This window comes from Bombus affinis, chromosome 15 (genome assembly GCF_024516045.1).
Source record: "Bombus affinis isolate iyBomAffi1 chromosome 15, iyBomAffi1.2, whole genome shotgun sequence".
NCBI classification, from domain to species: Eukaryota; Metazoa; Arthropoda; class Insecta; order Hymenoptera; family Apidae; genus Bombus; species Bombus affinis.
Window position 1 is genome coordinate 10,129,150 of NC_066358.1, and position 21,227 is coordinate 10,150,376.

Genomic DNA, 21,227 nt, shown 5'->3' on the forward strand with positions numbered 1-21,227 from the left:
CATTTCTTAAAACTCAGTTTCAAATTCACAAGAAATACTCATTTCATTCTTAGAAAAGTAGGGAAATCGCAAAATACAACTATATGGAAGGGTAAATTCACAGATTGGGTTACATTCACGTACAAAACTTTGGTTTTTAACGATCCTAAGTTCGCGAACTTCTCCATTTCACCAGTTATGCGTACATGGTTGAAACATCAGCATTTAATATTCATTTAGAACATCATTAAAATCCTGCATAACCGTAATAAAGAAAGAACAAACAGAAAGGTAAAATCGGATTATTCTGGCGTATTTTGCCACACTCTCTTACTTCGAACATTCCAAAATGTACTTTATCAAAATGCCTATTCTTAATTCTCCTCCTGCATATAGATAGTTCTATTAAAATTCCATATAAAACAACAATGCCCGAAACCATGTTTAACCACAATGAAAAGAAGAAGAAATAAAATAAGTACGATAAATAAAACAAAATAAAAGAAACGAAATGGAATTATTAACACGCGTAATTATTAATCGAATTATTCACACGCGTTTTACCACGCCGAAAAATACTACGTTTCACCATAAATCAACTATCTCACAAAAATTTTAAAATTCGTTTGGCCAGAGGAGCCTATTCTCGACCCTTTCTCTCTGTCCAAATTTATTTATTCACTTGAAACGACATTTCCAAAGTTCTGCTTAACAGAGCAACAAATAACAACGAGGGAATAAATTAAATATAACGAATAAAATAGAACCGAGTTGTTCACACGTATTTTATCAGACCGACTTCGAAGGCAGCTCGCGACGAAGAGAATTGAATGCCGATCGCGAGAAGCGCGCGTATGCGCACACGGTGTGTGCGAAAAAGACGACTATACCGCGATCAGGGTTGGACAGAGAGAGATGGAGATTGAGAAGAGCAGAGGGGTAGTCGACACGCGCGGCCCACGGCACACAGGCGGCTTACACGCGTATAAAGGGTGGCGTCGCGATGCCCTGATCGGCATATCTCGTGTAGACAGCAAACTCGCGGCGCCCGGCATCGTACACTCAACCTCCAACACCTTACCTACGATTGTGAACCACGTGAAACGGAAACGGAGCTACGGTTTCGACTCCCAAGGGAACATCCACCTCGATACATCGTCTACTTTGCTTCTATAGCAACAGGTGAGCTGATCGTTTCTTCGATATCGCGGCTACCGGTGTATTTTTCTTACTATTTTTCTATTTCGTTCGGTGGAAAGAATTTCTGGAGAACTCCTACGACATATCAACTGTGAATGGTTATAGCGGTTGAACTTTGTAAGAAAACATTGGTGTTGGGATTTCTTTTTGAAAATAACTCGTACGAGCTACGAACAGGAATATAAATATAAAGGTTTGATTTTGCGAGAGAAGATTGATAGGATTCTTTATGAATCGATATAATTAATAGGAATCGAAGTTTACGGGACAAGTTGGTGTTATTTCCTGAGAATTCGTATAAGCTAAAACATGAAAAGATTTTTTAAGAGTTCATTCATACATATATAGTGTTTGAATTTTATGGAAAAGAATTGGATGGCTTTGGCTATGATGTCTAAGCTAACATTCAATGATATTTTGTTTGAAATTAGTAGGAAGAGACAATTTTGAAAAATTAGAATTTCGACCTATGGGTTTGGGTTGAAAATCTAAATACAAATGTGCATGTAATAAAATATGATAATTGAGAAATAAAAAGTATAGTTTCTATTAATAGTATTTCACTTCATCTGTAAGATGATTTTGAAGTTGTATATTAAATCTTGCTTCTTAACTCTTGATAATGAGTATTCGAAAATTTATAGGAGGTGTAGTGATTAGGTGGAAAACAGTGATAAGTGATACAATTTTCGTGCGAAGATTTTGATACAATGATATTTAAGGTAGCTCGATGCTTTCGATCTTGAAAAGTAGAAATTGTCAATTCTGAAGCGTTTAGAATTTTGTTTTTAGATTGGAGGGATGGTTTGACAAAAATTACGAACTATACTTTCTATTGGTTTGGTTTGTATCTTAGTGTCGTATTTGAAATACATTTCAAACACTATTCTACTTATCTTCGAATCTATAAGTTTGCTGCACTAAAAATCGACGGATTCTCTCTTGAAAAAACTCGCGCGTAATTGGATTCCATGGGATGGATACTTCCATACCGTTCCACACAATTAGGATCCCCATGTAATAAATCGAGCGCGATGTTATAAAAGGGATATTCCTTGCTTAACGCGACGTTGTTCCAGCCGAATACTAACGTTGAGATATTAAACCTGTCTAACGCAATTGCAATTGAAATGTTTTTACAACATTTTTGAGACGTCCATTCAATTTGGTTAATGCAGACGTCTACTCCGCGAACGAAATCTCTTAAGAAATTTGACGATTCGTAATTTGCACGACTATGGCGCAAAGCGGAAATTCTAATCGTTTTAAACGCAGTACAGTGCAAGAAGTGAAAGCCTCCCCCTTTTGATATCAGTAATTTCGTGTGGCATTCGCTAGAATTATCTTACTATGCCAATAGTATGGCGAATTTATAGAAAATTTGTAGAGAATTGTTCAAGAACCATTGTTCAGATTTCCAATTTCTGGATAACTCGAGATATTTTGTTTGAAAATTTTTGAAATTTACTACTGAAATTGTTTGATTTTATTTATTTACGATAGAGCAGAGTGAAGGCTTAGAGTGAAATATTGAAAATTGAAAACCGGAATATTATAAAAGTTGAAAGTCGAAATAATCGAAGTTTGAACGAATAGCATCGCTGTAAATGGTTGATTTAGATTAAATTTAAATTATGTAGTTTATCTTAGTTCAATTTGCCTGTTCTACATTTTATACGATAAATTTTATTCGTGGTATGTATCGCGAAGGACATAGAAGGATACAGAAATTTAAAATACCTAGTTGTTAGTCACCTCTGACTTCGCAAATTAAGGGATGAGACCGTAACATCAATCAGCCTGAGGCAGAAAAGGAGAGAAGGGGCGATTTTTTATTCATGAGACCAACAAAACGCTCACCTGTTGCTCGAAAGTAGAAACTATGTTTTAAACACGTTCTTGAAATATTAATGAAAGCAGCGTTAAGCAGGAATTCGATAGATTGTTTCTAAAATTAAATTCAACTTTTCAATAATTCCTCAGTGTATTAAATTTTAATTTCTATAATGTTTACGATATTTGATTTTCCTCTTTGAACGTTCCTACTTTCTTATTGAGCGAATTTTTCGTAAAATTAATTAAATTCAAATATCTAATCATCTCTTGATATATTAAGTTATAGTTCTCGATATAATTAGTAATGAAACTTTGATGCTCTCCTAAAGAAACGCGAACGAGCTTATCACACTGACATTAAAAATATTAAAGTATATCGTATCGTTATATTTTCACTCTGTTAATCGTCACATATCTTGGAAGCAGCGTGTAGATAAAAGTCGAGTCAATTTTTACTATCCGTACCATTGGGGGAAAAGTCGTTGGTAGAAGAAAAGAAACACGGAGAAAAGTGGACAGAGAAATTAGAACTGTGGAAAAAGTTAGAAAAGACGAGGACGGAATGCTGGAATGAGAAGCAGTGCCCGACTCGAAATGTTTCCGGTCATAGTAAACGTCAGAGAGAGTCCGGAAGAATTCTAAAAGTACAGTTGTAAAAAGAGACGACAGAAAAGTTTTGCAAGGACGTACCCATCGGTGACAAATCGCATGGTATAAAAGTAATGTTAGCAGTTTTGTTCTTTTCGACGAAGAAATCAAAATGACCACTCGTTGTGCTTTTTATGAAAGAGACGAGAACGTTCGACGAAAACAATTAACTACTGTTTTCAAAAAAAGAAAAAAAAATTATAAATTGTAATTTTAATCTTTCTTTTCTTTTCTCGTGAGATTGACGGCAACTGGTTCTTTTTCTCGTCGCTTGTAACCGAATCAATTATACATAGCTGTATGAAATATAGCTGGTTTGATTTAACGTAGGATACTTCGAAAAAGATTATTCTTTTAATGGAAAACCTTATTATTCCGCGTGCCAAGATTCATCAAATTACTAAATTACGATGGGGCGCGAAACTTCTGTGAAGGAATTTCTTATTAACGCTAGCACTTGAAGAATTTCAATCTCCGTAGAATCCTTTCTTCAATTTACATGCGTATTCTATTAAGTATCACATTTTCGCCCATCTAATAGTTTAATTTTTCTTACTAGCTTCATAATCAACGAATTACTTTTTATCAAAACATTGAATATACCGTGGAAGTACGAAAGGTAAATAATCGGTCATGATCATTTTCCGAGACTGGAGTAATTAACGCGTTTTGTTTAAAATTCCACATATAATAAAGTAATGTTAAATTACAGAGAAATAATAATTTTACATGATCATACAGAGGATTTACGTATGAAGACATTCAAATGAAATTTTGTTATTTTAATTCTGTTGTATTATATTTCATACAAATTATATATATATTTTTTTCTTGTTGATTCCTTAATTTTAACATCACTTGTTGGATAAGATAGTTAATTGTCAGATTCCGAACAGTCAAGAATACATCTAATATTATAACAATCGATATGTTCTAAATGTTCAATGGATCGTAAAAACACATATTTAATTATTTACGATTCAATAACTATTGCTTACGAAGTTATTAAGATTTATTAAAATCATTGTACAAATTATAACAGGTTTCGGAACTAGCTTATGAGATATAAACCAGTTGGGCTGAAATGTCAAATGTTACTTTTCTATCTAAATAACAAAACACTTTTTTTCCTAAAAGATATTTCAATCGTCGCTTGAAAATGATCCTTCATTTATTATTTATCGACAGGGCATTTTCCCGTGTTTGCGTGTTTGCCACGCGAAAACATCGTCTTCAAACATAGCAAACATTTCTCTACCTTGTATAAAAACAGTTGGCCGATCGTTGGGCAGATTGTTCGTCAACCCGAAAACGCTGGTGCTCGCGTTCGTAATTATTTCACTATTTTTTTGTATCACGCGGATAGAATTTGTTATTTGTAAACTATTTTTGCATGTATTACAAATATTTACATTTACAAAAATATATGTATTTTTATTTTATTAATGGTTTATCAATGGAATATGACGTCTCTTTGATATGTCATTCACAGTAAAAGGTAAAAAGAGTTTGAAAATTTTTAATTATGCGAAGAATGATCGATTTGTTCGCGATGTGTCTACGAACAAAAATTTCTCATGGCCCACTTTGCGTTTGCATAACAGATGACTGACTTGGATAATAAATTTTCGCTACAGCGACAGGTCGTGGAGGCGTCAAGAACGATGCACAATAAAATTGTATGATCCACGATATACGAATGTTAACTAATGATTGATGTAGCCGCAAAAGACAAGTGACGATACAACAAAAAAGTATCTCTTCTTTCATGACATCCGTTAGCAACGTGTAACGACGTTAAATTCGAGCTTTGTGCCGATGTGAACAAGCATTGATGAGAGTTTCAATAAAAACGTAATAAGGAACAGGATCACCCTACTTTTTTCCAGCCAATACCGAAGTAACTTGATTAATTGCTCAGGGAAAATAGCGAGTTTAAAAATGAATTATTCATTAATGAGAAGAGTCATGGACTACTGTTGATTAGTCTAATGACATAAACAATCGCTTGATCTTGCTTCAATTAGTTGCGACAAATGTAAAATAAAGTTAACATTCATTGCCCTGACGGATACGCTATAAAAATATATATTTTCACGAATGTAAGCAAAGAAATGGTATTTAAATATTCAGATCTGTTTTATCTTTTAAATAATGGAAGCAATCCTCTACTTTAAGCATTTTTACGATTTTTTGATATTACGTGTAGATATTCTGTACATGTTCGCATATTTATTTATACATTTATTTGCGTAAACATTTGCAGTCTGCCAGTGGAGAATCATGTGTATTAAGGACAGCAAGAGTACGTGTAGAATTTTAACAAAAAATAAAGATTTTTTAAATCCTTTTTAAAAGAATAAATTAAAAAAAAAAAAAGATAAAAAAGATACGAATGTCGTTGGGTGTACCTTTTGAAATCAGAAACGAAGAGTTTCTTTTAGTTTCTTTTAGTTCTTTTTAAAACATTATGTGGATAACGAGGATAACATGTATAATGTATTTTCACAAACGTATATAGATAAATAACAATCGTTTAGCTTTTATAATCACAGTAAAATTAAATACGAGATTTGTATCGTTTGAATAATTACTACTGAATATACATCGTATATGGGATTATTCTGGTATACGAAAAAGGAAAACCATTTTATTTCGATACAATTGAAATATAAATTACGTACATTTTTTTGGAACCGTTATCGCACTTCTCGTTTTGGTTTTCATTCTCAATTACTGTATTCTCGTAGTTATTACTATGAAATATATCTACTTATTTACTTAATTATTTATTCAAATTAATTAAATCATTTGCACAAATAAATTGATAAGTGATAATTGACCATCAGCATTCCTAAACTGCGATGATACATATAATTATTATTCTTATATATGGGGTGTCAGAAGTAATGAAATTGCTTTAAAATTTTACGGAGAAGTATAATTTAAATGGTTTTCTCGCACGATAATTTCCCCGAAGCCATTTGATAGGTTTTTTTAAATAAGTTCACGGTGTAATAGTTAAGTTTAAAAGCTCTTTAAAGGTTCAGAATTCTTTCAAGAGGAACATATATTATTAACAAATTTTATGACACTATATGGAGGAAGAATTTCATGTTGAAAAATTAAAGCTTGTGATCAAAAAAATTACCTAACAAATGTTGTAGAATTGGAAACTACGATTTCGCTCGAATAACTATTCGAACCGTCGGAAAGCTTTACTTACGGAAAGCTTTGATAATAAATCGTTACTCCCATCAAACTTTTTAGCTCTAAGTCAATTCGATACGCCCGGAGGATGTTCCTCTATTTAAAAAAAAATGAAACAAGATAATGAATACACTAATTTCTAACAATAAATTTAAAATTTTTAGACAAACTTTTTAGGTCGCAAAGTATCATATAAATCTTGAAAATTTCACAAGATCGTTATTCAGATCGTTATTCACTCAAACTTTCACCATAATTCGTGTTTCAAACAGAATCTAAAATAAAAGGATGGGAAATTCATTAGCAGCGTTCAGCACGAGTATCGAGTAACACTTTGACTAAAGTAAGATTTTTTAATTATCTCGACGACAAGACTAAAACTTCGAGTTCCTCGCAATATCTTCGTTATTATTTACGAGCATCACTGGTTCAATAAAATTGATATCGAAACTTTCGTTCCATGGAAGCAATCGCCTCTTCTTCCGAGGCCACGGAATAATCGAATGCTCCGATCGGACGCGAAGTTTTCGTGCTGTCCGAGTTGTTAAGATTCTAAGAGAATATTGGTCGAAACTTTGATCGTACGTGATAGAAGTATATAGTGAATGCCTTTTGATTCGCTTCAAATTGCGTTACAGATCTAGAAAACGAATTTATTTCGTGATCCTGGCGCGAATCTTTTACAAGTCCGTGAAAATTATTACGGTCGATCTGTTACGATGTGGAGAGAGTTTATGATACGATCGAAAAACATTAGAGCGACGGAGAGTTTACTAGAGCCCAATTCTTTCCTTTTCTTATTTTCTTCCAGATAATTTACAATTCTTTCGTGAGAACATTCGATGAATTCGGAAATATTGGAATATTTAAGTAGTATAAGTCAACGATCGCAGCTAGTACAGGTCAATGCTAATACAGGAACGCGTTTGTAGGTTTGGCAATTGTTCTAAATGTCTTAAACCGTAAGATTATTTACTCGTTTGCGTTTTATCTTTCTCTATTAATAATTTAAATAGTTTTGGGGAATTTTCTACGAGTTGTAATTTATTTAATAATTTATATTAGCTTCATAAATTACTAGGCTATTATTAGGCAAGATAACCCTTTTCTAAATGTAATTAAGTGAACTGTCAACGATAAAGATATCTATACTCCAAATATTTATACTGCAATTATGCATATTCGAAATATTTATATTCCAAGTATCTTGTATTGTATTCCAAGTACAATAATTATTTATAAATATTTATATATTATATCTATCTATCTATACGTGCATCTACATATCAATTACGTATACTTTAACCATTTTGTTCCTATTAAATATATTTAAAAATTTTTAGAAATCAAACATTTCACAAGTGTCTAATTTGTATCTGCAAGATCACTTTCATCGAAATAATACACGTGATTATTACAATCGCGAAGATAAATTTTCTTTCATCACGACAATACAACGCTTCAACAAATATTGACGACTGTACATAAACACTTATTACGAACACTTATTATTATCATAAAATGATCGTAAACTAGAAAATAACAGAACATAAAACAGATCGCGTACAACATAAAACGATCGTATATCGGAAAAACACGTAAAATACTTTATGTCTATGCGTCGATCAATATCAATTGCTACTTGCTACCTCAATTTAGAATTTCTTTATCTCGTAATTTCTATTACGACATCCTTGTAATACGATCGTTTTCACGCGTTTCCATGAACATTGTGTCCTAAACGACGAGAAAACGAGAACGGTGGGTGGAGTAGAAAGGAAAAGCACGGATTAGGCGAGGTTATTAAAACAGCGTTATTAGCGAATCTTTTGTAGCTTATAAGCAGCGTGCAGTGCACAGTTATTGCTTATCTCGCGCGTATGAAATCTGAAAGTGGGCTAATCAGCCTGCCATGACGAACCACTAGCTCACGACAACTTTTCAGTTTACTACCAGTCGTTTAATAACAATTCTCTGTTTGGTGCTGCGTGGCTTTCTGCTTTAATATGTGTTGCTCTTTGATAACCTATGTAAATTGCTCTGTTCTCGCGATCGCTTAAGTAGCAAGGATTGCTGTTCATTTCGCGATGAATAATTCGCAGACTTTGAGAGTTTACTCGGTGATTTGTTAGTCTAGCCATCTTTTTCTAGATTTTAATTCAACGTCGTGAACTGATTTTATTACAAATAGAAGTGATTAATCACAGCTTTGAGGTGAATAATTCTTGGATCTCCCGAATTGATTTAGCGGTATTTTGTCAATTTATGTATTTTTCAGGTGGCAGATTATAAAATTCAATTGATTATTTTGGAATAAGCAATCGTTTTATTTCTCGCGTTGATTTGTTCGACGAAACAGAATTTTTACAGTGATATTTAATTAATTTTTTTTAATTACACCTCATTCTACCGATCATTTCGGAAGAAATAATTCCTGGCTTCTGTTTATATTTATTCAGCGATCTTTCGGTTCTTTAGAAAAGATTAAGTAGAATTGGCTTCATAACATTGGCTAACTTCGGTAGCTCCGATCCTCGACCCATACTACTTAAACCTTGAGGTATTAGGATTGAGAAAGATTAAATAGAATTTGTTTCATGACATTGAGCAACTTCACTAGCGGCGATCGTTGACCTATATTACTTAAATCTTCCGATGTTATCCAATATTATCTCCAACTTTGAAAATTTTGAATTCTCTATGTCGATTCAGTGATATCTAATTGAATTTAAATTTATCACACTGAAAATTATACAAATTTCCTCGATTTTCTCGAGATATATTTCTTACAATTAGACTTTTGCGCGTCTATTAAGTTATTTTCGTAATCAAATTTTCAAATTGTCAGTATTGAAAGTAAGGCGAATTAGATATCTTTATTTCGATATTTTAATATTAAATTTATGATATTAAAATTTATAACACTAAAAGTAAGAAAAATTCTGATCCAGTGTAAGACACTTCATCAATTTCACTGATAAAGATTCTGCATACGAGTGGAATTATATTTTAATAATTTCCACAAATAATTTTGAATGTAGAAGAGTCTTTCGATTTAACGTATCGATAATCCCTTTTCTCTCGCCCAGTGAATCGTATTATCGCGTAGGATTACCAGCAATTTATTAATATTCTACGTTCTTATGGCTGATCTCTCTCTATAAATATACGTTAAACGGAAAGCTTGACCCAATTCGATGACACGATTTATGACCACAAACACGGGTATCTAACAGTTTCGAATACGAAACCACACTTTACCATCTCGTCTTGTGTTCGAACTGTGCTACAACTTGGAAATTCTCTGCCATAATGTAACGGTTCTTTGTATTGTATTTCAATCAGACGCATCAAGAAAGGAAACTAGCGAAAGCGATGGCCGTGGTAAGGCGAAACTATTCGTAGTATCCCATTTTGGAACTTTGACGAAACTTTCGATAGTAATTTCCTTTAAAATAGTATAATCTGGAACTTTGATGAAACTCTAGTTATTTAACTCTAGTTAGAAGTCTCCTTCTAATTATTGCAATATTTACCTTGTACCTTTCCAAATATTAGTACTTATAGAATCTTTATACTATCTAAATAAAACATTAGAAAAATTATATCAACGATAGGATGTAACTGTTTCAAATTATCGTCCTAAATTTTAGCATTTGTAAAAGTTTCGAATGAAATTACGCTTTGTAAAAACTATATCGACGATGATGATGTTATCACTCGAAGGTTTCCGCGATTTCCAATATTACAGAACACAAAATTTAATATAAGAAATTTATTCCCCATTCTTCCAAATATTAATAATACCATAAGATACAAATAGAAGATTGAAAATTGCTATATTGAATACAACGATGCTATATCGAAACAAAGATTTAATTTTTGGCCAATCTGTCTCTTCGACAACAACCAACTTTAGATTCAGACACCAGGCATAAATTCATATTTAGAAAATACAAGATTCTTTTTAGTCGATGCTTAATATCGAAAGCTTCTTGCAATTTTCAATGTCAAATCGCCCCGACGATTGTTGGTTTTTTGTCCAGAAACCATGAAATCGCCCCAAGTACGAAGAAGTTTGCCGAATCCTGTTATTTCTAGAAATGAATTAAAATGGTAATTTGTCTCTATAAATTTTAAACATTACAGTATCCCATCGCCGAGATAAAATTGGAAAGCTGACATTTCGCCTTAAAGAAAGTAAAAGAGCAAAAGTACGGGAAGAAGCAATATTTGGTCCGTTAACGAGATTGCTATCACTTTCATCGACAATGTCATCATTGATAATGATTCACCGCGCGTGAAATTCACCGTTCGATGCAACGTGACATTACAATTTTTACGATTCCTCAGCTTCACGGTTTCATCGTCGTATCGTTCTTTTCTCCGTATTTCTACTTTCTTTACGTTACTTTCATGACTTGCTTCGCGTAAAATTTACTGACCGTGTCTCGATATCTACGTCAACTTGCTCCAGCTGTCCGTCTTTATTCTTTCTCGTTATCGTGCTGTACAATGTGCCACATATACAGTGACCCGCGCAATTATGATCAAATAGTCGGAATAATCAAACTTTTTTCTCTTCGATACGTAAGTCGATTCTATCAAAATAACATAAGTGACCTAACTATAGTATTTTTGTTTTCGTGTGCTTAAGCGAAGAATTTAGAAATTAAAAATTCAAACGATTCGACGAACATACGAGAAACAAAAGGTTCAAACAATTTATGCAATTTACGAAGTGGAATTTCCAATCGAAAGTTCGAGGAATCAAAAAAGTTGTTATAGAAAATTAAAGAAACGGAAATTGTTACGTTGTTTTGGAATTAGTTCGTGGAACTTAGTCGTCTCTGCTGTACCGGAAGCTCAAGCGATGTCGTAAAGAGCAGTGGAATATGGAAGACACGTTAACAAGGTTTAATTTCACGACATGGGGCGCGTTTTCTCTCTCTCGAGGGAGAAATATCGAGAAGCGAGGATAATCTCGTTTCCGGGGCGAAGTAGCACGTATACGTATGTACCTGTTCACAAGTCTATCGATGAGATCGACGATGATCGCAACAATAACGCGTCTCAAGCTTTTCCTACTCGAGTTCTCGTATATTGTTCATGGACTAGCTACTCCTTCCGTTTTTATGTCGCTCGTCTTCTAGAAAGATCGTAAAAATTGCTTTTCAAAATTCTTAAAGAGTCTAGCGATAGGTAAAAACGTTAATGGGATCAAGTAGGATATATTCGAAAAATGTTGATAAAGGAATAAACACGAAGATACAGTTTTTATATTGTAATATAATTATATTATAATAATTTCATCTAAATGAAATGAAATTATATTTCTTCGTAAATTAAACGATAGTTGCTAAATAATAATAACACTGTACGTATCTTTGAAACAGAGGAAGAACCACCACTGAACCATAAAAAAAGACCTACCCTATCAGATCTTGAATTCCCTCAGGATAGTTCGTCCATTTGGTCAACGAGACCAATTTCATTAAATCGGATGAAGAGGGCGAAGGTAAGTGGGAGTCAACAAGGGTCTATCGGAGACAACTTAAAATTTCATTAACGAATCGTCGATGGGTTTGCCACGGAGCACGCGTTAATCGCATTTCCGGTTACCAAGTATATCATAGGGGGTGGCTTCCTGTCGCGAACTAAAAAGCGATCCTGCGTCCAGTCTTCCACTGTGCTTTTCCAAAGCATCCGGTTAAACTACGATTGGTGTAATATAGATGAGATCGCTAATGAATAAGCGACGAAGTGAAAGAAAGAACAAAGTAAAGTAAACGAAAGTAAATAAAATAATTATTAATCTCTTAAGTTCCGGCTCCGAACAACCAACACCGTTATTATCAGAGATAGTTGAAGGAAAGGTACTTTATATCTAAACGAAACCTTATGTTTAATTCTTTTAATTTTTATAGGGACCAAATATTTCTCATTTACTAAAAGTTCAAGTTAACACTGAATCATAGAAATCTAACCAACCAACTAGAACACAACCATAAATTCGTAACAAAGTTCTAAAAAAGTATGTTAACTATATGGAAATGGCCAATGACCAATAATAGCAATTTGTGGCGGAAACAATTAAAATTACAACTTGGCAGCGCGACGACTCAAATCTCTGACACAGATGTCAATCAGAAACTCGCGAATTTGTCAATGATTTTCGAAACATAGTCGAATCACTGGCGTTTCAGCCCTGCCAACTGTCGTCCATCGGAAACTTTCCCAAGTAACGATTGAATTAAGCTCGTCGTCGAGTCAGACCAGTCAGACACATTCCGTATGACTTCCGCGCTATCGATCCAGCGATGCGTACTTGTTTGCATATGTCTGCATACGTTGATGATATTCCATTTCATTCAACCAACACCTACGATCGGTATATAGTTGAACACTTACGTTGCACTGTCCGATATTTAATTGCCGACGAAACGCGGAAATTGGTCCGGGAACGTCATACGACAGCACTCGAGAGAACTCTCGTAATTCGTTTTTGAAATCGACACGACTTCAACTGACGCGATTTTCTTACGTATCCAGTCAGTGTTTTCATTTCAGTATATTCATTTTTGATTTTTGTTCGTAATTCAAAGAAGGATCCATCGTATTTCGCGGCGATTGGAACGATGCTTGTACTTTTATTTCTAATTCTTTCAATTCAAGGGACATTTTGTCGTCGTTCTTTTTTAATAAAAAGTTAGAATTTTTGTAATCGACTTTGACACGATCTTCTTAGGCATATACAGTGTCTGTAAAAAGTACTTGTACACCGTTGTATCTATTATAGTATTTGCTTTATTGTAGTACCGATTAATTAGCTGCAAGTATATCAAATTCCGTATCATTTAGCAGTACGTGAATGCATAATGCTTTGTATAATGGAAAGCAGTTAGAAGTCTCTTTAGAAGAGAAATTACTATACTAACGATCAGTTACTACGTTATTAAGAAAGAAACCTGTCATGACAAATGACTGTATTATAACAAAAAGTCGTATATTTTTTCATACGTTATTAGAATAGTTCATTTCAGAATAGGAGACGCAGTAATGAAAAATAAATACCAGTTCGATTTTATGAAAGAAGAAATTTGTTCAGAATTACGCACACGAACGTTTAAAACACAGTCCAATATCTCTTTTCTTCTCTTTCAAGTGTAATCGTACCTTTCGATAATTTAATAACGAGAGGAAACTTCTGAACTTTATTTCGAAATTTTTAAAGAAACTGTAATGCTACGGAGTATATAATTACCAAATTATTTTTATAGATTAAGACAGTGGCTGTAAAATTGCACTTCTATCACTTTGGAGATTACCAACTAACGACGTCGTAGCTCGTGAGCTTAAAACTTGTGAGTAAGCGAGATTTACGAAAGCCTTTTAGGAGTTTCTTCGCGGATTAAAGAAACGCCATAGTAGGAAAGGAAATAATTTTTCAGTGAAGATCATCGGTACAGGTTTCCCCGGGAAGAAACTCCAAACTCCAAAGTATCCAGACACTCGCTTATTTTTGACGGTGCGTATTTCGAAATTACGAACAAATCAAACTGCATAATGCGAAGATTTATATTTTTGGATACGACCAAAGAATCAATACTTAAATAGAGATTCGTTTTGCCCGTCAAAAATAATTATTAAGAAAATGAAAAACATTAAGAATTACGTAAAACAGAAATACTTATCGCAACGCACAGCGTCGAGAGAGAATAGTCAGAACGCAAGAAATATTATTCGCCTCTAAAGGAGCATTAATAGAAACGCAAATACCTGTCGTAACACAAAACATTGCTTACGGAAAGTCTATTAAAAATAGGAAAAAATGAACACATACCAGATCTCTCAAAGTGCACGCAGCAAACACGTGGAACAGGCTGATTCAAAGCAGCCGGATAATCGATATGAAGCACGATACAAGACACGTGATTGATGTCCCCAAACGAATCATATAAATCACATCTCGGCATACCCATCTTCCCGTTTCCCTTCCTTTCACGCCCTCTTTTCAACGTTTTTGCCAGTCCAGTGACCCGAAATTCATCACATTCGTGCGAAAAAGCCAAAGGAAAGAGCTTTGACGAACCGAGACGGTATGATTATTCAAAGCAATTTGCAATTTTATAGGAACTTACTATTCCTCTTCGTTTTTCTCGCTTCTCTTCCTCTTTATTCTCTTTTTTTTTTACGTGTTAATGCATCTTCATCCAGCGAAGATCGGAAAGGCAGATTTACGCCGGCGAATTAACTCGGCGGGACGAAAGTCCAGCGAATTGATATTTCTCGCGCAATAAAAATACGAGCGTCGCTGTAATTAAAAACTAAATTCATTGGTCGAGAGAGAGTCGAGGCACCTGTTGCGATGCAGACAATTTTATAGGGTTTCTCGTTTATCAGAGTTTACTCTCGAATTTCTATGAAACAACATTGATTATACCTACCAAGTTTTCTAGAGAGTTGTATCTCTATTAATTCGTGGAAATTCTGTTCGCGGATATCGAAATATCGAAAGATTCGGTCTTCAAACTTCTATTAAATCGAGGAAATCGTTGAAAAATTTCTTTATTCAGGAATTTCGTTTTCGATTTGTAATGGCCTTAGTTAGAAAATTTCTCTATTCGTAGAAGTCTATTCAGTTGTCGTATTTACTAATTAACTGAACTAACTAAAGTAGATGTACCAAATCAAGCATGTGAATGCTATTTAAATATTTACACAATATTTATAAAATACACGTAATCGTAATTATTAATACTTTATCAGGAAACAAAACGAAAATCAACGAAAAAATAATTTCTCTCCCCAAGTATACTAATCCTGGGATTTTCAAAAATAAAATTACCAATTTTATGATAGAATTCCAATGCAATGCACGACGATCTTAACAGTATTTTAGAATATTGAATACGGGAGATGCCACTATCGAGCTTAAGCGAATTGGAACTCAGTTAATCCGATAATCATTAGGAATTCGTGGTCGCATTTAGGATGAGCGATTACACGTGTTGTTGTACGATACTGAAACCGCGTATCGTTGGTTATCCGTTCGATATTCGATATAGAAGTCCACTGGATATCGGTATTTCTTGGTCATACTTGAGTACGATTAATGAAAACGATCAAACGCCAAGAATTTTTACGATGGTTCTATTAAATAAATATAAACTTTTTGATCGTCGTTCGTCTTTATTTTGACGTTTCGTGAAATGAAAATAAAGAATATTTTATTCTTTTATTTATTATGAAGAATATAAGAATACAACTGCAAATATAATATTATGATTCCTTTCTTTTTCATTGTCATTATTGAAAAAAGCAAATATCTATAGCAAAGACTAATAAGTCGTTATTTCGACTAAAAACTATTCTCTAAAAATGCAACTGCAACACCACTGTTTTGATTCTCAAAATTTCGGACCACATTCTCCAATTTGATAGTCACGTAGCAAAATTTGAGAAACTTTCCTGTAAGAGACAGCTTTCTTCATATTAAGACAGACGTATCTTTAGCGAAATTTGTCGTTGTTTCACGCAAAATAATTTTTCTCTAAGAAAGAAACACCGTCCCAAGAGGGTTATTAACACCTCTGTACGTTACAGCTAGCCGATTCGTGAGATTAGTCCCGAGAATATCGATTCGTACCCTGAGAAGCAAGATTTCTCGCGAAGCTCGTGAAAATTTCAGTGGTACCTACCTAACATTTACCAGGACGTTTCATTTCTGTGAGATACCCGAGGAAATTAAATCGGCCTCGATTTAAAGTGGCAATTCCGAGTGAAACGAAAGGCCAACACGGGGAAACTAGGATACGCGTTCCCGGAGCTCATCTCGTTCAATTTACAGGATTTACAATCGTTCGTGGCTCTCGAAAGAATCGTTGGTAGCGTCGGATTTTTCGGCTGAATCGTGGATCGTAAACCGCGATCGTTTTACCACTTTTCACGTGCTTGTTGTAAAAAGAGAAAGAGATGAAGAAGAAACAGTCGACGTAAAAAGTTGTCTTAATATCTGTTAGTCTGTATTAATTACCCGGATAAAATTTGATAAATCATTAAAATAGAAATTTATTGGAACTTTAGTCGTGTCTTTGGTTCTTAAAAGAACCAAGACAGTACGGTCTTTTGGTAGTAAAAATTTAAAAATTGATTTACTTAGGCTGTGAATTTTTGGAAATCGAATATCCTATTTTGTCAAATTTTAATACTACTTTAGTAATTATTTCGTTGATTAAAGGCACGATTCTTTGGAAATTAAGTAAGTTGAAAATACTTAAAAAATGTATTATTTTATAGATTTTACTTGATGCGGGTTTGTGGAATATATGTAGAAGAATAGATCTTTGAAAATAAAGTATTTTTAAAGTACGTAATACGTGGAATGCAATAAATATGGTGGAAGCGAAGAACGTAAAGAAATTCACAAAGGAATATAAATGCAAATGGACTGACAGTGGTCAGAAAAGCGAAACGAATATACTGAAAACTATCGCACTGTATAAATATTACGAAACGGTATAGCGCAAAAATATTTGAACTTTCTATTTCTTTAAAAAATACATCTTCTCGTGGAAAGTTAATATACCAATATATGTAGAAAATAATTTATCCAAAGAATCTTTTTAAAAATTCCCGAATTTCTATAACCTACTGCTTCCGAGCAAACAAACTTTAAAAGTTTGATTTAAAGCAGATATAATAATTCCTCTGCTAGGTATAATAATACATTGGGAAATATATGGTTAATTAAATAAATAATGACAACGAAGATATCGAAAATCTATGCGATCACTTAACTTTTCCGCGGTGAACTCGTTAAGAGTTTCAGTTTTGCATTTTCGATGTAAATCTGTGTTGTGATTATGATGAAAAGTTTTCGAATAAAATCGGGTCGGCAACGAAATTTCAGCAACTGGATTCGGACTGGGAAAGTGGAAATCCTCGACAGATTAGATACATGGGAAAGCAATTTTCGAGGCAATGTGTCGTGTCACTTGCTATTCATGATTTGTGAATTTTGAAACCCAATTCGAAATTAAACAGATTGCCTCCATTCTGGTAAAATGTCTCCTGATTCGAATGGTTTTTCGATGAAACGATATTTGGACGACAAATATTACTATAGTTGGTTGCATACGTTTAGAAAATACATCCTACAGCTTCTGATAAAAAATTCAGTCAAGCGAGATTAAATATTATAAAATAATAAACTGTTGATTAAACTTTATATTTATACGTTACATTGTAGAAATCACGGATTAATGATCTTTATAGATTTATTTATTGTAATTTAAACAGGAAACGATGGTTATTTAACGCGAACTTAATGCAGTGATGTGATATAACTAAGACAAATAACTTGATAATTCACAACTCACAACTAACAGTTGACAACTCATAACAACTCGGCAACTAATGATCAACTCGACTCCACTCAACTAACGACTCACAGCTTACGATTGATTAACCCGCGACTAATCGCAGCTTCCTCGCTACTGCAACTAGTCGCAACTCGATTGTAAATAACAACTCACTAAAGGCTACCTTTTATACCACGGTTTTGGTATTCCTAGTATGCGCGTGTGTTCCACAGATGTGGATGTCAAGTACACCTTTTGTAATTACCCAATGTCGTAAAGGGCCACGGGTATATGGCCCATCGAGAATTCCCATCTTCTCCGGCCCGTCATCGCTTCTATTGTTTTCTACCTGTAATTCATCGGTTTTTTCGTTTTCCCCAGGCTTCTTCCCCGACACTACAATATTTAATTGCGTTTCTATCTTTTACAGGCCAGAATTAAACGGAAAGAGAACTTTACAATGAAGATTAGGACAGGTTTGTTAACGTCGAGCGTAGCTTTCCTTTATTTGATTGGGATCGTGGAAAGGCCAGTTTTGGCGATGGAGGAAGCACCGCCTTATTCGATGAACCTTCATGATTATAATTCTATGTTGAATTCTATGGAATTTGACGACTCTGTGCCTGAGAAAAGAGCTTATACTTACGTTTCCGAATATAAGAGGCTACCAGTGTACAACTTTGGTATTGGGAAACGTTGGATAGACACAAACGATAACAAGGTAGGAACATACCAAAGAAGAAGATTCTTTTACATATTACGAAACAATATATTTTTTTAATGAAACTTTTCCATGTTAGAAGCTTCCTTTCGAAAAGAAAGATATTATAAACGCGCGCAAATTGTTAATACAATAGCCCTGTTTCTCTCGATATAGCCAACGCACCCATTCCTCTAAGATGCGATTCTACGAAATAATTAAATTCCATAATTGCAGAGAGGACGCGACTACTCGTTCGGTCTTGGTAAACGCAGGCAATACAGTTTCGGTCTAGGGAAACGAAACGATAACCCGGACTACCCTGTCAGATTAAACATGGACTACCTCCCCGTGGATAATCTCGCTTACCATTCGCAAGAGAATTTGGACGATCTTTTAGAGGCGAAACGTAGCAGGCCCTATAGTTTTGGATTGGGTAAGAGGGCGGCTCATCCGAACAACGGACAGCCGATAGGACCAAAGAGACCAAACGATTTGATGAGCCAAAGATATCACTTTGGCCTTGGCAAGAGGATGTCCGAAGACGAGGAGGATTCGTCGCAATAGGACTCTTTGCGAAGGATGTCTTGCTCGACGATCCATTTGAACGGTGTCGTCGACGTTTATGGCAATGTAGCTCTAATTCGATGTCGCAGAGTTTTATTGTCAGACGAAGTATATCGATAACGCAACAATAAAGACGCGTTTGAAAGTTTCAACGTCTCTTAAACGAGTTCTTCGTCTCTTACATCTCGTTCAGGCTTTGTGTTCCATTTTCATCGTCTACCTATCGAATTCTCTTTCTTCACGTCTGATAATATCGGTGGTGGTTTTTAATTTGGTTGATGTTATACGAGTAAAAGTAACCGCAGAGCTGGGTGGATCGTTCCATCGTTTAGACGATGCTTGAATCGAATGGAAGAGCGGCGTTCCTGTCAAAGTTGAGCAAATGTTATTTGAAACGGAAATAAAGGAGCGTAACTTGAGGCGATGCGTCGATTTTAATTAATTGTTTTCGTTCGAAATTTATTTTCGTGAGAATGAATTTTACCTTATGCCGAGATAATACTTTTTCATTTTAATTAACGTTTTGGAATGTACTAAGGAATAATTTAAATACGGCTTCTACATACACATACGAATAATAAATCCAGACTATTTCACGAAATAGACCGTATATTGCTTTCCTCGTTTCAAGTCCTCCTTCCGATTGTACACTTGAATAATAAATGTGTGCGAGAAAGTTTGTCTCTTCGGTACAATTTACGTAATAAAATCAGAAATCATGCGAAAAATTACTCTAGAAAATATTTACTCGAACAAATATGGAACAAGGTATAATCGAATAATTCGGAGAAGAATCATATCCATCTTTAAATACGTCGAAGCGCAATTATTTAAGAATACCTACAAAATTGATCTAAAAGGGAGAACATGTTATTTAAACTATCGATTTTCAAATATTTTATTTAAACAATACCTAAGATTCCTGATCGATATGGCGATTATTTTTGTATGACGATGTTTGGCTCGGCTTGGTGGTTAAGACGTTTGTACGAATAAAATGTGTTTGAAACGATCGAATTACGAGTGTTTTGAGATTTATACACATGGATTTGAAAATGCTTTATTAGAAGGTTCATATCGTGTACATAGATTTGTTCAATAAATAATATTGAAAATGCTGAGTAGCGGAGAATCATTATTAAATAATTTCTATCGTAATAAGCAAAGTTCGTATAACATATTATGTAATAAATGTAAATTTCAATAATAACAACATAAACTATGTCGCTTTAAAAAATAATGTCTGGCGAATAATTTATCTTTGACGATTTCGAATAACAAACGAACGGTTCTTGTGACAATTTTCCAAAATAAAGCATTTTTAGACCTACGAACGTATCGTGTATTCCTTATTTTATTTATATAAATAAATTTTATTCGTTGCACGAATAGGAAATTCTATAAATTAACAGCAATGTCCTGGAGCTTGTTAACGTTGTTTCAAATAAACTGGTATTTTATCTAGGTTGACAAGTTATTGCGAGATGGAACACTGAAACGGTTTGTCGTTTCGCTTTCAAATCGAATTTACCCAGCTCTGTATCCCTTTTTTCATATCCATTTGCGACTGTGAATTTAAATAAGGCTATCGTTCATACCGAAATATACAGAAACATCGATTCACTGAATTGCATACATTCGTTGTACTTTAAAAATCCTTATGAATGTTACCGTTTTACGTAAGATGTCGATTGTCATCAGAATAAAAGATACTAGATACTTGT

The 21,227-nt window shown here is 34.1% G+C and overlaps 1 protein-coding gene across 1 annotated transcript; it reads left to right on the forward strand.

Moving 5' to 3' along the window:
- The first annotated feature begins 961 nt into the window (after positions 1–961).
- LOC126925166 (allatostatins) lies at positions 962–20,837 on the forward strand. The gene is made up of 3 exons (XM_050740483.1): positions 962–1,161; positions 18,667–18,957; positions 19,174–20,837. The coding sequence occupies exons 2-3, from the start codon at positions 18,697–18,699 to the stop codon at positions 19,501–19,503; spliced, it is 591 nt and encodes a 196-aa protein (XP_050596440.1). The 5' UTR covers positions 962–1,161; positions 18,667–18,696; the 3' UTR covers positions 19,504–20,837.
- The last annotated feature ends 390 nt before the right edge of the window (positions 20,838–21,227 follow it).

Bases quoted from the DNA above. Each gene is read 5' to 3' on its own strand.
- LOC126925166 (XM_050740483.1), top strand. From the start codon at position 18,697: ATGAAGATTAGGACAGGTTTGTTAACGTCGAGCGTAGCTTTCCTTTAT. The intron at 18,958-19,173 runs GTAGGAACATAC...CCATAATTGCAG, and splicing joins TAGACACAAACGATAACAAG to AGAGGACGCGACTACTCGTT.